At 37.8% G+C, this 17318-nt stretch overlaps 1 protein-coding gene across 8 annotated transcripts in view; it reads left to right on the top strand.

The window, feature by feature from the left end:
• Positions 1-13383, top strand: part of myo16 (myosin XVI) — an 88030-nt gene extending 74647 nt beyond the window's left edge. For 5 of the 8 annotated variants that reach the window (XM_067516145.1, XM_067516144.1, XM_067516143.1 and 2 more), the window contains 3 exons: positions 2617-2769; positions 3334-3419; positions 9508-13362. In XM_067516145.1, coding sequence (XP_067372246.1) covers positions 2617-2769; positions 3334-3419; positions 9508-9678 — 410 coding nt within the window. In that variant the 3' untranslated portion in view covers positions 9679-13362. Of the gene's footprint in view, positions 1-2616; positions 2770-3333; positions 3420-5262; positions 5367-9507 lie in introns of all 8 variants that reach the window. The other 3 variants (XR_010915198.1, XM_067516140.1, XM_067516142.1) reach the window with 3 other exon arrangements.
• The last annotated feature ends 3935 nt before the right edge of the window (positions 13384-17318 follow it).

Genomic DNA, 17318 nt, shown 5'->3' with positions numbered 1-17318 from the left:
GTCAAAACAAAGGTATAACCTACCGTGTTTATGCAAATGATAATTAATTATATTACTTGATTAGAAGATTAACAGATTGAAAAACTCTAAACTGTCTCACCTTTATTAAATTGGATGGCTAATCATTTTTTTTAACAGTAGACTATAGTTCTAGTTTCTGCCCCAGCTGGTTTTGTCCCAATAGTGAAACACAGTCTGGTCTATTCTAGTACTTGCACCAAGCAATGAGTTTTGACCAGCATGTAAATTCTTTTGGTTTTATTTTTTTTGTTTTTTTTTGCTGCTGTTTCCAGTTGTAACTCTCAGAAACATTGACAAATTTAGGAGCATTGTCAGAAATGGAGATGATTATTCATGTCTTCATTTTATCCTGTCTTGATTATTGTAATTCCCTTTTTACCCGCCTTAGCAAAACATCCTTATCCAAAAATCCTTTTTTAGGTTTTACTATCACTGTTTTATGCTTCATTATTATAGATTTCCTTATTATTTTTATTCTAAATTACTTGCATGCTATATAAATAAAATGGCACACTCCAAGGGGAGGTCACACTAATTCTTTTCCTTTTAGCCTACACAGCTGTTTTCTGTGTGTTTAACAATACTGTGTACATATTTCTTTTATTTTCTAATTACATTTTAATAAAGAATAGTAAAATCAATATACTGTATATGGTCACCATTGCATTGCAAATAAAGAATAATTTACTGGTGGCCTAAGACATTTGGCAGTACTGTAAACCATAGGTTTTGTAGCCAGCCACATTATTTGGCCCACTTGAGGCAGATCATTTGTTACAGTCTTCAGTGCAGTGCCCTTTGGCTGCTGCAGCTGCCTTTCAACATGTTAGCTAATGAGCTACATAATGTATCCATCACACTGCACTGTAAGTGTGATCTTGCTGTGTCGGTGTGTGCATTACATGCAAAATATACACTCTGACACTGATGCAAAGGTTGACCTTTGCAGAAACGGGGCATGTATATTTGTCACACATAGTCAATAGAAGGGGTCACAGTGGGTCAGAGGGTTTCAAACTTAAAGGCATTACTCTTCAATGCTTTTATTAAAGTGAATGCTGTAATAATACACCTTGAGAAGTTACAGAAACATCAGAGCAGGTAGAATCTGCATTCTTCCACTATGTTTTTATCTGAGTCTCTGTTTCCCTGATGTGTATTTCTTGTGGCTGGGTTAATAATACATGAGCAGTAGAATGATGAGGATGGGTATCAAATATTTAACAGCTCACTCATGTCCAATTGAAGGCAGTATGACTATGCAGCAGCTGCTAACAGAACATCCTGTTGGTAGGAAATAAGTTAGAAAAATTACAGTTAAGGAAAAGTATTACCTCTGTTTATCTTGCTAGAGGTGTATGTTACTGCACATCTGCTTCATTTGTACTGGGCAGAGTTGTGTCATACATCTATAACTGTAACAAGTTCAAGGGCCATGAAGGCAAACTCCTTATAAGAGACGGTGTGAGTGCAAGTGCACATGCTGACACATAGACCTCGTGATGTTTTGCACTTCACTCTTCATCAGCACCTGGACTTGTGCAGGAAAAGCACTGGCATCATGGAAACAGTGTGTGACAGGGTCTGGCACAGCAGTTCACAGCATTGCTGTTATTTTGAGCAGCAAAAGCAAGAAGGTCTACTAAGATCAGAGTGCAGAGGGATGCCGATGAGCTTAACAGGATGGTCTACTTCCGTTCCCTCTCAGCTGTTAAATGATTGACTGTGATACCTGATGCTGTGAGAGTGAACAGGGGTTACAGTTGCTATCTCAGACATCCCTGTGAAGAGCAGCTGCCTCTCTTCTCCTACTCCCCAAGGGAGAGAACCATAGGAATGCAATGGGAAGAGGGCAGGTGGTCTTGGCAAGCTTTAGAGAATGACTGTCACAAGACACCTCATGCTTTAACAGCAGCATACAAAATTTCCAGAATTTGATAAAAGTCTTTTCCTCTCACATTATAGTGTTCATGGCACACGCTAAAATATTCACTGTAGCTCATCCCTTTACACATGTAACCTTCACAAGTAACCACATGATGGTTACATGCTTTTGTCTCTCTCGAAAATATACCTACCTCATGGGACTGTAAGTTTATATTTAGGCAACTTGTGACCAGGAGCCACACATTCTCAGTGTCGAAAAGCAGATGACAAAATCCCATTCACACTGATACACAAATGTATCCAGTCTTTTCATTCACTGTGTGAGAACATGTGAGCCCAGAGGAACAGCAGCAGGGGTAAAGGCAGATCATTTGGAGTCACCTTTCTACTAAAAAGAGCTCAATTATATTTTAGTTAATGGCAGGATACATTAGGCATAGTGGAGAAAATGTAAAGAAAATAAGATTTATAAAATATTGGCAACATTTTTGTATTTTGCTAATTTCCCAGTTTAAACAGACACTTCCTGTATAGTTTTTTACTTTGCTAAACTCCATAAGTATGGTGATATGCAATGTATGACATGCACTGTGTTTCAAAAATCTATTCTAGTGTAATTTGCCTTACCTTTATTCTGCTGCTGTGGCACCTGAATTGTACCCTCAGGTAATCAGTGAAGTGTTACCTTACCCTTTTTGTTCTCCACAGGATTCAATTCTAACATTAACCTGCCAGGGAGGGAAGAATGTGGTTCTGCCCCAACTTCACCATCGTTGCAGCTGCAGGACAGAAATGCCAACAACCACTCTCCTCACTCCCCAAACCCTGCCCCGGTGGAGAATGGCAACCAGATATCCAACGGTAACATCTTGTTATTGTACTTTAACAAACAGAAGTAAACAATACATAGTTACAATCTTCCCCCAAAGCTGTGTATAGATATAAAACAATATGTGTGAGGAGGTTTAACAATTGAAACAAAGTTTGATACATTAAACTTGGCTAGAAGAGGCCACATAACAGAGTTTTAAACACGTAACAAATTGGCAGGTGTATCTATTCATGTTATAGATCTTTCAAACTGAATTTAAATTTGTGCTTACCTAAAGACAGAAATTTGAGTCACTTAAAGAAGTTTCTGCTTCTTATAGCCAACATATAATATGTGCTATTACTCAGTGAACTGTCCATTTGCTACTTGTGGCACAAAAAAAAAATAATAATAATATATTCAAAACAAGATAAATATTCAACCAGATGTAAATGAAAGAAAAAGTGTAAAATAAAGCCCAACTTTTCAATAATCTAAAAATGTATTTTCTTCAAGGGCCTCTTAGTGATGGAGTCCATCTGTATGTGAACACATTATTTGTGGACTTCCAGGCTAATGTGCTTCAATATGTGATTTCAATATTGTGTGTTTAGGGTCATTAGAGGATGAAAGTCACAGCAAGTCAAACACCTCCAGTGCCACCTCTCTGCACAGGCACATGGACAGCCATCACAATCAGGTAAACACACTAAGATAGCAAAAACAGCAGTAACATACATACAACATGTGTGTAATGTTAGTAAAAGGATGAAAGGGGTTTTGAAGAATATTCTGTATAATTTCAATTTTCCTAATCAGATGTTTTACTATACTGTTTCATTACCATTTGTTACTTAGCTAATAACTGCTAATAAAATGTGGTTTCTGGCTAATAACTTAAATACTGCGAGTGGCTAATGCATACGTACTGTATGCTTCCACACCCACACTAAGAAACACACTGCACAATATGATACAACCATATCAGACCTGTATTTTGATTTCTGTTTGTTAACCACATATATCACTCATGACACATGAGCTTTCTCACACTTTGTAGACAGGTGTATGACTACAAGATTGAATTTAATATATGTTTGTAATGCATACATCCACACAAACTTACACACATGCTCTAATGCAGGAAAACACACACAAATATAGGCACACAGAGGCTCATTATATAGACTGTTAAAAGAAAAGTGAATGTGTTTCATGTGTTTTTAAAAATGAACTACATACATATGTATGTTAATAAACAATGTTTTGTAATTGATCTCATTCACTTTATTGATGCAGCATAGCCAGGCTCTCATGACGATCATCACATGTACCTTAACCTTAGGCAAAAACACACACTCGCTAGGGTTCGTATTTTAACCACTGAAATATAAAATATTTTCTTTATATTTCTACTTATATTTGACTTAAATATATACTTTAATTTAATATAAAATGTCTGCTGTAAATTAGAAATAGAATTGGGTTTAGACTTGTGTTAGGGTTAGGCTGAGACATGACTGTGTGTGTGTGTGTGTGTGTGTGTGTGTGTGTGTGTGTGTGTGTGTGTGTGTGTGTGTGTGTGTGTGTGTGTGTGTGGCTGTGTGTCTGTGTGTGTGTGTGGGTGTGTGTCCAGTGGCCCTATGACCAAAGCAGTTCACTTGCGGTTCCTTTCCTCACTCTCTATCTTTGCATGATGGATGCATTTTTGCACGAGCAGCATGTGTATCTGAAGTGTTTTACTTCTAAATATTTGTTAACATACTGTATGTATTTATTGGTAATTAAAATGTTTTTGTAGTGATGTATCATTTTTGTCTGACCAGCAAAACAGGTTTTCAGTTTGTCAGTGAGATACAGAAAGAGAAAAAATGTATAACGTAAAAAATGTAATGTGTTTTTCTGTTGTATGTACAACAGATGTATACCTTAAATCACGACTCATAAATACTATCTTGATCAGCATTCATTATCAAACTGCTAAGGTGAAGGTGAATTCAATTATTCTGTAATCATAACATTATCAGATAAAATAAACTAAAATACACAGCAGGACTGCAGTACTAATAGTGACTCCTGTAATGCATGTTACATTAGAGGTTAAAGGTGTAATATAATGGTGCCTTCGCTGTAAATCCTCTCCTTGGTAGAAAGTTAGAGTCAAAAGAAAGTTTCAGCACGTGGAAATTGATTTGGATTCAGCTCAGATAGCATCAGTCAGTGTGAGTGTTACTGTCAGTGGTTCATGAAGCTCAAGAATGAGCAAAGTACGTAGTGTCCTATTTTCAGAGCAGCTCAGGACACATCATCCAGGCACTGCCACTGGAGACATAATGGCACACTCCGTACCTACTCCTCTATGCTCAGGTTGACTACTTTGTACCTCTTTTAAATGCTAATATAATAATCCAGTGTTCCAAAGTTTTTCTCAGAGTATGTGAACTATTTCACTGTTCTCATGTACCCAAGTGATTCCTCCTGTCTGTCTCCCTTTGATTCTAATGAGCTTGGCTATTTCTCTCACTCCCTCCTTCATCTTACAGAGGGGACATCTCAACTTTTCTCCATTTGGTGCGGGGGCCGCCATCTAAAAGAGCGATGGGGGCAGGGGGGCTTACTGGAAGCCCTGTTCACATGTAGGGATGTGGTGAGTGTATCTCATGCCTCACGGCTCTCCACCCGTTGTTTTTCATAGACCTGGTGTGGGATCATGTCACCATTGATCTTCTTTTCAGAAGTTTTGTCTAAGATCAAAGTAAGACTCCACCCAAAATCTGTTTTTGGAGTATTAAACTCTTGCATTCTGTAAATTTAAAAAATGGCTTTAAATAATTTTTAGTTTGCTCCTTCATGGGGAACAAACTTAGTTTTGGTCTTCATCATGATTTTCCAGCAATTACAGTGGATTCCAGAAGTAATCAGTATTATCTGTATGAATGTAAAAAGAGGCAAAACATCTGATCCTAAAATTAGTAACATTGCTCATCTTTTCGATATTTGTATTTATTATTTCTGAATGATAACTGCAGCTATGAGGCTAAGCTAGACTTTGCACTAGTGTACCTGCACAATGCTTTACACATTTGAGAAACTCTTGGGATTGCCTTCTCATTCGAGGTTATTAGCATATACGGCTTTATTTCAGCTTTAAGCTGTAAGAGAAAAGTCATTTACAATTGGTATATGGGCTTAAAAGTTCTTTATGTTTTAACTTTAGTCTGCCAGAAAGGAGAATTCCTGCTTAAGGTGAATGTCTTTAAACATCTGATTAGGATTTTGTTTTAGGCAGGATTGTGACTGTGAGCATCTTAAAGAATGGTTTCAACTTTGCACGTTATAGAAAATAATGATATATGAAATAAGTGGTATAAAGTTTTGGAAATGTTCTGACAAGATTTGAAAGTTGAAAGTTTGTTTTTGCACTGTCCCTGGATTAGCATATGCTAATATAAGCACAAATGATCGTGTATACCAGTACAGATGCACATGGCTTTCACTGATTAAAAATAGTTTTAAGTACCTAAATTTTAGGTAAGTTTGTCACAGGGGCAGTTTTTGTGGGTGTTCATCACATAACCCCTTTTTAAATCTTTCTCAGCCATCACTTGTCATACATCTAATAAAAAAAAGTTGTGCAACCTAAGACATCATTCTAGATCTTCTTTCTGATGGGTTTACATCTATGAATAGTGGAGGAACTGTTTCAGTTTGTGTATGTTCACTTGTGTCAGTGGAACATGGAAAAGCTTGGTTCCTTAACTCACTAATTTAGTGTGTTTTCTGGAACAGGTTCATTATCATGAGCTCATTCAAGAGATGGGAACCACTCTCTGACCCAGACTACCTTTCAATTAGCCGCATTCCTGGCTGTGTTTATGGAGGATTAGCAGATCTAACAGGATAAATAAAAGGAAAGGATGGTGGGGGTGGATAACACAGTTAGGAATGAATAGTCTGGTTTGTTTTGGTTCCTGTTTTTAATACTCTGCAGCAGTCTAATCATGGAAAGAAAAGACCGACTGCTAAATGATTGGGTGGCGTGAAGATGAATAGTTTGTTTATCCCCTTAGACAAAATAATGTTTGCTACTCAAAACACCACCTTAATTGTGAGCTAGAGAGAAAAAAAAGTCTCAGTTTCTCTTTAAATCCCCTGTGTTGGCAAGGTTAAAAAAAATATATGTGTGAGTATGTACGTGTACCCTTTTCCTGAATCACATCACCTAAACCATGTAGTGCAATTTTCAGGAAAGAACACACAAGTAGGTCAGTGACCCCCATCTCTCCCCTTCTTCAGTTAATCTTGTTTTCTTGTCAGTGCACTCTCCTGTCATGCACTAATTTGGACAAAACAATTCTAAAAATACAAACGTTTGCCACTTTAGCTGCTACAAATAAGTGCAAGTTATAATTTTTTTTTTTAAAAATGCACAGGCCAGCATAGAGTAACGTGTGTTTTAACTCTTTTGTAAAACAGATAAGTGCGCTAAATCAAAGTACAAGTTGGAAGATTAGTGGTGGTGACGTTTAAGTAATGCAACCACTACCAGTATTTAATTTAAGAATAGCTTTTTACTTCTGGTGATTGTATTTTACACTTTATAAAAGTATTGTTGTCCGTCAAGATCATCTTGCTAAAGAAAACGTGTATATATTATAAACGTCTGCTCATCACGGAGCATATTTTCTGCATTAATCCAAATGGAAAAATCAACACGGCTTTTTGTCAAGGGAAACTACTCGGCATCCCTACAGCACTCTATTGGGGTTGTTTCAAGTACTTGTGAGAGAAGTTCCTAATATTCACAAGTTATACTAACCTATATGCCCAAACCTGACCTGAACCCACACAATTTATGATTTATTTATAAATTTATGTCTGAACCCAGCCCAAACGCATTTTATTGGTGGGTTCTGTTAAGGTGTCCATTAGGGCTCGATTCAAGCATCCACACTCTTCAATCAGTACAATTATCAGACGAGTACAGTAAAATACCTACGAGTAATTTGACCTTGCATATAGTTTATTTGCAAACAAATTAGGTTTTGGGATGATGTAGAATTACATTAAAAGATTGTATCACAATTAGTACAAAGGGGGACACAAGTGAGGAGACTGTGAGAGGGACTGAACCAACGTGCTTGTTTATTGTTAGAAAATCAACCACAGAAACTCCTAACAGGAGGGTACAAAGGAAAACCTGACCTGAAACAGAAATAAACTGAACCACACGGATTTCAGGGAAATAACTTAGAACACAAACACGAATGAAAACAAGACAAATTATAAGAAACCAAAATGCAACCCACTAAACCTAAATTACCAACCGGGAAACCCAACTAACACTAAAAACTAAGGGGACAAATGAACAGAAAGCACATAAAACAAAATAAGACACGGATGAGAAACAAAGTACTTAACCAGTATGAACACACAGGCAAAGACTAAGGAAGCTAACAAACAGAAACACACTAAACATCAGACGAAAAGTTGCTAGAGTCCCATTCACAGGAGCCAGGATTACTCAGGTCAGGTAAAGCAAGAGTTCGGTGAGTTGGCAAGAGGAGAGATGAGGATCTGGCAGGAGAATGTGAGGAAGGCTGGACCTAAATACTGAGGGGAACAGGTGCAGACAATAAAGAGGGATAACGAAGGGTAAAGTTAAAGAACAGGAGTAGAAACAGGAAGTGCAGCTACAAAGGGAGGAAGTGTAACTGAGGGTCAGATCTTGACAGATTGGTCTCTTCCAACAAATCACAAGGCTACATAATGTCCATCTGAATGTTCTTTCTACAGTAGTCATCCTTTCTTGTTTCAAAAATAGAACAATAATAACTATATGGGCATACCTGTACTGTGCACATGTGCATGTCCATGTAAAGTGTCAATTCCAGAAAGGACACAGTGTTCCTACTTGTCTAATGTTCCCGTAGCTGGTGTTTCTGGCTGGCGCCAGTGCAGAGGACGGCCTGGCAGGGAGGTGTAAATTATGGATTAGGTCACTGAGTGTTATGCTTGGTCAGGCAGTTAATCTGTGTGTGTGTGTGTGTGTGTGTGTGTGTGTGTGTGTGTGTGTGTGTGTGTGTGTGTGTGTGTGTGTGTTTGGACTCACATGTAGCAGTTCTATGCATTTGTATTTCTATATGGATGTTTTTATTGGTACAAGTGTGAGTGGATTTGACTTGTCAACAAATATTCATAAAAACCCAAACAACTTATCCTGCTAATAAATATTGTATGAGTTGCTAAAACCTGACACACAGTAGCTACCCATATGGGTTTTCTCTAAGCCATTTTTGTTCCCAGAAAATTATTATCATGGAGCTACACTGACACTGTCTTTATTATGATCACCACAGCCACTGTAGTTTTGATTTTGCATACTGTAACTTGCCCCTATGCCGTAATATGTCTATTAACCTGTAGATGAAAGTAGTTCCCAATGACACTGCTGTATTTACTGTTTGAGTAACATTTGCAAAAAACTTTGGAAATTACTGAGACATTTTCAAACTAATTATTAAAACCTTCTAAATTTTCCTTTCTGTGTTTTCATTGGATTTATTGACAGTAGAAATTCTTGTCAGATTAAGTTGCCTCGGTATTGACTGGCAAATGATTGATGTTTTTTCCATAAAATTACTCCCGGTTATTTCACGCTCGTCTCCTTAATACATTCATTTTTAGCTATTTGTCATCTGTTCATTTGGAATAAATCATCATTCAGTGTACGGTTTAGATGTAAACATGCTGTATTCTCTTCCTGTTGTCCTCCTGTTATGCTCCAGGCGTTCCAGCCGCTATGTGTGTCCAGTGGGGATGACAACGGTGCCCTAGTGGAGCGTTTGTGGTGGCAGCGAATGCAGTGTGAGGAGCAGAGTGTCTGGAAGCACCGTCCACCTGAGTGCCCACCCCTGCCCCCCACGTTGCGCTGGACAAACAAAAAAGTCTCTCCATGACAAAGGCTATGTGACACAGTCATCTCTCTACAGCCACACTCACACATGCTTTTTGTATTTTTGTAATGCGGACCAAGTAATCTGAATGCCCAGGGGCTAGGCTGAAGGTCCAAGCCCCAAAGCAGGAGCCTAGTCCTCGGGCTACCTCTCCACCTTTGACTTTGACTGTGGGGAATGCCCCAACCGATACAACAGAAGCACAGCCATGAAAAATGAGTGCAAAGCAGACACAGTAAAGGTTCCCAGGGAGCTGGGGGTTATTTTGTGATCAAATATTTTATTAACCAAAAGACACAAACAAAAAATTAATGAAGCTGACATTCATATTTATCGCAGTGTCCAGTGATGGATTAAACAAAGTAGCAGCATTTTCCTGGTACTCAATGATTTTCAGATACTCTCTGTATCTGTATCACAACTTATCAAGGTGTACTGCTGCGTACAAAGGAGCTCCACCCGCAAATATGGTGCTGATCACACCTGTGATGATCTAATGGGCTTGCATGTGTGCACGCTCAATTCTCAGACTTCCCTAAAGTTTACAAGTCAAACAACGCCTTTGGACAACTCCAGTTTTTAGCATCAGTGTACTGAGTTAGACATGGGATCTTGTTCAGGTACACAGCTGTCACGTTTGGACTCATAAGTGCTACTGCAGCCCTGGCCACTTGTTGCCAGGGGTCAGGGTAACCTCAGTAATCCCAAGGTGCACTTCTCTTCCCAATTGTTACCACCAGCCTTTGAGGAAAGCCCTCTGGCCAAAACACAAACTACTGCACTTACCTTTACTATGAGAAGGGATCAAACAAAAAGCCTATTATGGGTTGAGGAATAAAGGTAATACTAAAATAACAAACCTTTAGCTGAGAGGTATGTAGTTCATGTTGTGAACATGAAACTCTGTGCCAAAGTGACACAACTCTAAACGAACAATAATAGTTATAAAAAAAACAATGTATACATTAGTCCCTGTATACTTATTTATGTACAGACTGATAAATGACCAAATCATAGCTGTTTCAGTGGTGACTCAATGGACCACTTGTAAATAGATTTTAAAAAATATTGAAAAGTGGAAAAAAAAACAGTCACACTTGAAAAGTAGCGACTCAGCTCTCATTCTGTCTCACTAACTCCTGAACACTTTGATATGCTTGTTGTTGTTGAGGAGACTGTGCAGAGCTCAGGAACTCACGCACAGATGAACTACATTATTGTACAGATCCCTCCATCATGGGTGTGTCCACTACATTCTGTGTCCCTTTATCTCTTTTCCGCACTTGACCCCCCATCCCCTTCCTTTTGGATCAAAAAGGTTCTACGGGTGTTTCCATGGTAACTATCATGTAAATAGTGACCAGTGTCATATTGTATGTTTTTTTTTTACTATAGCAGAAAAGCACAGAGATTGAATTGAAAGCGGAGGAAATAGTGTTTATGTTGAGGAATTACTGTTGTTGGAGAAAGTGTGGTTGATGATGGGAAAGCAGATTTAAGAATGTCTTGGGTTAGATGCAATGAATGCAGTAATGAGAAGAGGTTTATTTTAAAATGTGAATATCTTTCTTCAGGATGATTGTATATGGCTATGGAATTCTATATATTCTGTTTAATATTTGGCTTCCTCCTCTTGACCCAGTTGTTTAGTTCCTGTGATGCAAGACAGATGTTTGCATTGTATATGGATGTTTTACTGCACAATGTTTATGTAGTGTCGTGTTGACTTCTGTAATGGACTGGATGTGTCTTGACAAGCTATTTGATCTTTGAAGATGGGCATATATTGTAAGAACCCCAAGCTCTAATTGATTTCTCATTCCCACTGATCACCCACAATGTGTCTGATTGATTCAGCCTTACGAATTGGCAGCACCATCAAGGATCGATCTCAGCTGCTGTCAATGCATGAAGTCGCACAAATAGTCCAGAGGAATTATTTACATAACAGAACAGAGATAGCAAATGAGCTGTGCTGCATTTTTGACTGACTGGCTGAATGTATAAATGCACATTTTTATTTCACTGCCTGTGCACATCTATGAAACCCTGCGTATCTTATTACTGGAACATGCACTTGTATCTAAAGAGTGTACCTGACTGCTTAATATGATTATTGACTTCAAAAGTTAAGTATGCAGTTTATTTTTTTAAAGCAGGTTGATAATGAAAAGGTATTGGTTTGTTTCCAGTTCACACCTTGTGTGCTGTGATTGGGGTTGCATGCGGTGCACTGCACATGCAGAACTATGTCAGACATTTTTGTCATGGTGTGATACAGCTTATTCACACAAGGAGTTTGACCCATCTGGGATAATCAAAGCAGGAGCCAAGATCAAGCTAGTCATCTTTATAACTGTCAATGAAAGAGAATTTATAGGCTCTGTATATGCTATTGTGTATGACCATGTTTACTGATATCATGAAATGAGGAAATTGTTTTTAAAGTATATGTGCTTTTTACCTTGCATGACACATGTTGGGCCTGTGCACCTATATTGTGTTCATGCTGTTAAAAGAAAAAGGCTGTCTAATGTGAAAAATGCTTCCCAATGCACTGTGAATCACTACACTGTCTCATCTGAACACTGGTCATTCATCCGCAACCACGTTTTAACTGGACCCACCCCACCCATGACAGCACCATCCAATACAATCCACAGTGAGATAGTTCTGACTCTCATATGCATATCAACCTCTGGCAGCCAAATTACACTGCCAGTCATCTTTGTTAGTAAGGAATCTCTAAGTCCTCTGCTCTGAGATCTGCTCTCTGGTGCTACTGCCAGTGTCTCCGGTCCATGTATAGTTCAGAGAGACAATAATTTAGCACCTAAACAGGAGCATCTCACAGCCTTTCATTGTGTATGTGTGTGTTTTTTCTTTTCTTTTGTGGTGTTTTTTTTTTCGTTGTTGTAATCTTTATTTTGTACATGACATACAGTATATTTTAATCTGCATACATTAGTGTTTATGGAATGAAAATGATTGTATGTAATATTTCATAATTATTATGTTCCCAATGTTTTATAAGTACTGTAACTGTACAGCAATAAAGCACAATTGTGTGAATGCTGCTCAGTGCTTGTGTGTGTGTGTGTGTGTGTGTGTGTGTGTGTGTGTGTGTGTGTGTGTGTGTGTGTGTGTGTGTGTGTGTGTGTGTGTGTGTGTGTGTGTGTGTGTGTGTGAGAAAGAGACTGAGACATACTAATAACATTGTGTAAGCTTGGTGCAGTGGTGAAAGAAGGAGACTTTAAACATCAGGTTTTACGGAGCAGTACTGCTCATTTGAAAAAAAAAAAGTATAAAACCTTTGACGTCTCTGGATGGATCCATAGAAGCTGCAAGTGAAAAGTTTATGTAAAGGTTGCATTGTGTGTAATAGATTTGTCAGAATTTGAGTAAAACTGAGTAAAAACTCTCCTGTCATGCTGCGACATCACTGGCAACCAAGTTTGTCGTACGAAAAAATAAGTACTGTATTTACTAGTGCTACAGTAAGAAAAGCACAAATATTGGAAATGCATGCTGAAGGACAACATATACCATCACTTGTTTTTGCCTTTTCAATATCTCCATGAAATGCAAAACTGCATAGAGGAAGATTGACATGTGCAGAATCAAATAACAAACTGTCATAATAGGGGTGTTGCCATTTTAAATAAATTTGTGGTTTAGACTTGGTATGCAGGTATTTGTTTATTAACACGAGCTCATAGATATGAATGTTTTACAACGGTGTGAAAGACAGCTTGACAACTGGAGCACAGGTGCTACGTGCAAATCATCATTTTGGCAATGTCTGGTGGTACGTAACCATAGTTTTGGTTTCATTTTATCAACGCTGTATTAAATTTCTGGCAATTGAAAAAGTACTACTAGTGAAAACCTACACTGAGTTAACCTCCAGTGTATTTTTGTGGAGACAGAAATGTCAAAGGGTCGACTCAAAATTATCTACATTGCTACATAACCCCAGGGACTGCTGAACATAGATAGTTTTTAAAGGATTTAGGTGAATGGTTTGACCTAAGGTTTATTATCTTAAAGCTTAGCTAATATACTGCCAGTGTGAAGTGACATTTCCCAGGATAAGAAGCTGTTCCTCCAGGTATTTATTAACCTGTAGTGGTTTCTGTTCAGAATCAGGTCAAGACAAGCACAAGTCATGTCAGACAGTACAATTGAACAGTGTCTTCCCACATTAATAATCCACTATAGTAACTTATAGGAATGTTTCCCTCAAGCAGTAGTCACTAAAAGGCTTTACCTCAGAGTGTGGGAGTGTGTGTTTGAAGTTTATGTGTCAGTGTGTGTCACTGTAAACAACTTCAACCAGGGGGTGCTGACTCATACACCGCCAGGTGTATACAGTACAGCGTGTGCCCTACCATCAAAAACACAGTAGGTATGCAGCTGAATAGAACATTTACTAATTCACCCGATTACTGTAACAGGACACACAACTAATTAAGTACTATGATTTTTGCTTTGTGTGCTTACTGGTTGTTAATCACTTGACAGTACAGTGTGTATATACACAGTATTTAACCTCTTCGGAAATTAAAGTTTCTGACTTTTTTTTTTTTTTTTTTTAGCCCAGCAAGACTTTCCTGCTATCTGCTATCTACCTGTCGTCTGGTCAGGCTGATGATGTACACACTCCAGAAGTATACAAATTAGGCATCTATCTAAAGTAACAGCGTCCCATAAAAGTCTGCACACCATATCAGTAGCATTCAATGTAACTGTTTCATGCTGTACTTATTCAAAAGATTATTGCACATGACTCCAAACCATCAGCAGTCAGATGGGCTACATTCTAAGCACTGAATCAAAAAGTGTTTACTTTAACATGAGTCATTTTGAGGACGCTTAATTGTGAAATACCACAAGGAAGTTTCCTGCAGCCGTTATTATCGTCAATATTTAATAATGATTTGCTTTGTGCATGATTAAAAAAGAATATTATTTGCAGATGGTGCGACAATATACTTTGCAGAAAACAATATTTCATATTTAAACATAAGTGTTAATTCTATAATTGTGTGTGTAAAGGTGTCAATTATAAAGTTTAGTTATAGGTATGGCTATGCCCTGCTCCATGTAGTTTGAAATCCAGCTGCTTCTCTTGTGCATTTGACAAACAAAGCACTTTGGAACTGTTGGCCTGCTCACTAACAGAAACTAGGGGTTCAGAGGAACCGGGGAAGTAACCCTGCCACGAGTAGACAACCCATATAACCATCTGAGCCACAGCCACCAGTTTTCTCAATTAATTAATTTAAATATTTTAAACTCTGGATTGAGATAAAAATTAAAGTTATTTAAAACCCAAATGTTTTCTAAAATTGTGGCCATGTAAAATGCGGAAATATGATTCTCTCACGCGGTCGACAGTTGTTTTTCTAAATAATCAATTTCTGTTTCTCATTTTTTTAATCATGTTTTTAAGATGTGCTTCTATTTTACCCACTTCACAGAAAAGACCCAGAAGGTGTTAACTAGCTCTTCTCTCATTAGTCTAATCTGAGAGTAGACTTTGAATCAAGCAGATCAAAACCACCTGAGAGATCAACGTGTTTGTCTGTTTGTGGTGTTCAGCTTTCAGTATCTGATTACATTCTCTGTTAAATCAAAAACTTGCCTTGTTAAATTAACTAGGAGCTGTCAATGCAGTTTCAGGATCTTTTGCTTTACAATAAAATGTCCTTTTTGATCTGTTTAGTGTGTTTAATCTAAAAAACAAAAATACCTAACAGTATGGTACATAATTACTAGATATATATTCTGAAAATGTGAAATTTTAGCAACAATAAATAAATAAATAAACCCGTAAGTTGTACATTAGAATCTGAGTTCCTTCAGATTAAATGATTTAGAAAAAAAGGCTTTTGCAATATTTACATTTTTAAATTATGTAAATGATTACATGAGTTACTGCTGTTCGTGATGTGTAAATGTGGGAAACACATTCTAGCTCTGGGAGAGTTTGCATCTAACTGGTGCTGAATCTGAATTTGACTGACCAACTCAATTAAGTACTGCTCTCTGCATCATCTTAGCCTCATGCTGCAGTCAGAATGGGGAGGTTCTGCTGTGATCTGACGTCAGATGGACTGACAGTCTCTGTTGTGTTTAGTTGTTTTGGCTATTTTTCTATGTGGGCTGTTAATGCAGTTTTTTTGGTCACATTCTGTGTTTATGTGTTTTAGTTTTAAAAAATTCTCTCTACCTTAATTGAAAAATTTGTACATGGCCCTAATATTTGCATTATTTAGAAACTGTTTGAAATAACAACGCAAGAAGTATTTATCCATCTATGCCTCCATCCATTATCTGTAACAACTTATCCTGTGTAGGGTCATGGGGGTGCTGGAGCCTATCCCAGCTGTCATAGGTGAAGAGGCAGGGTGCACCCTGGACAGGTCTCCAGTCTATCTCAGGGCAAACACAGAGAGACATACATGGACAACCATTCACACTCACATTCACACCTACAGGCAATGTAAAGAATCACTTTATGTAAATCCATAATTTATCAACTTTAGAACACTGGACACTTGGTAATATGTACTGTAGCAAACTAATACTCTTCACAGTGTATTAGTTTGCTACAATACATATATAATACGGACAATCGGACACTGATGGAGTTCCTGTCCATGTGTTGACCATTAATCTAAGAGTACATCGACACTGAGTCAATTAAATAAGCATGTAAGATTAAATTGTCATCAAAATGTTCTCTTCCAAAACTCATCTTTTTCAAAACATCCTCTGTAGTGTGGAAATGCTAAAATTCAGGCTTGGTTTTTAGGTAGTCAACAGAGCTTTTCTGAAACCAATACACAAGCCAGGACAGTGAAGAAGACAACCTTTGGTCACCTCGGCCTTTCTTTGGTCGATATCTGAATCCACAGCAGAGCTGTGGATTTTTTTTTTAAATGAGTAATATGTATGTCTCATGGGTCGTGATGAAATGGTATGTCATATGTCTCAGTCCGAAACAAAATTACGCAAAAATGACCACATTACAGTTCCAACCATTCAAGATGCAGTTTACATGTGTCATTTTAATCAGTTCATTGATGAGTTCAAATGGATGTTTGTGCCAGATGCCATGGAATTCCCATTATGTATTCCTAAGATTTTGCATGATGAGAAATTGACAGATATGAGATTACAGAGACTTTGATCTTTAACCTTTGACCACAAAAAGTCCACTTTTTGTGCCAAATTCACAAGAATATGTACAAATATGTAAAATTGTGTACAAAAGAGGAATAAGTGAAAGTAAAGCAGCTTGCTAGAATATCATAAAATGATTGTGTAGGTGAATTTGAATGTAATATAATCATAAAATACTAATTTGGTCAGTCTGTCCCAGTCCTTACCAGATGTTCACTGTGATAATTGATGTTGTAAATATGTTTCACAGCAGACAGATATCGCTTCAAAAACCACCTGGAAGTGCTAATGTGAAAGCAAACAAACACAAAGCCTTATGCAGTGCACTGTTTACCATTTAAGTGCAACTTTGTTAAGAATCATATGCTTCTCCTGATTGTCTCAGGAGTTCAATGCTCCCTCAGAACTCCTTCAGGAAGCAGTTTGCACACAAGAGTTACTGTGTCTATACA

Source organism: Channa argus, chromosome 9, assembly GCF_033026475.1.
Source record: "Channa argus isolate prfri chromosome 9, Channa argus male v1.0, whole genome shotgun sequence".
Lineage (NCBI taxonomy): Eukaryota > Metazoa > Chordata > Actinopteri > Anabantiformes > Channidae > Channa > Channa argus.
The sequence above is the reverse complement of the archived record's forward strand: the minus strand, read 5'-3'. Positions and strand labels throughout refer to the sequence as shown.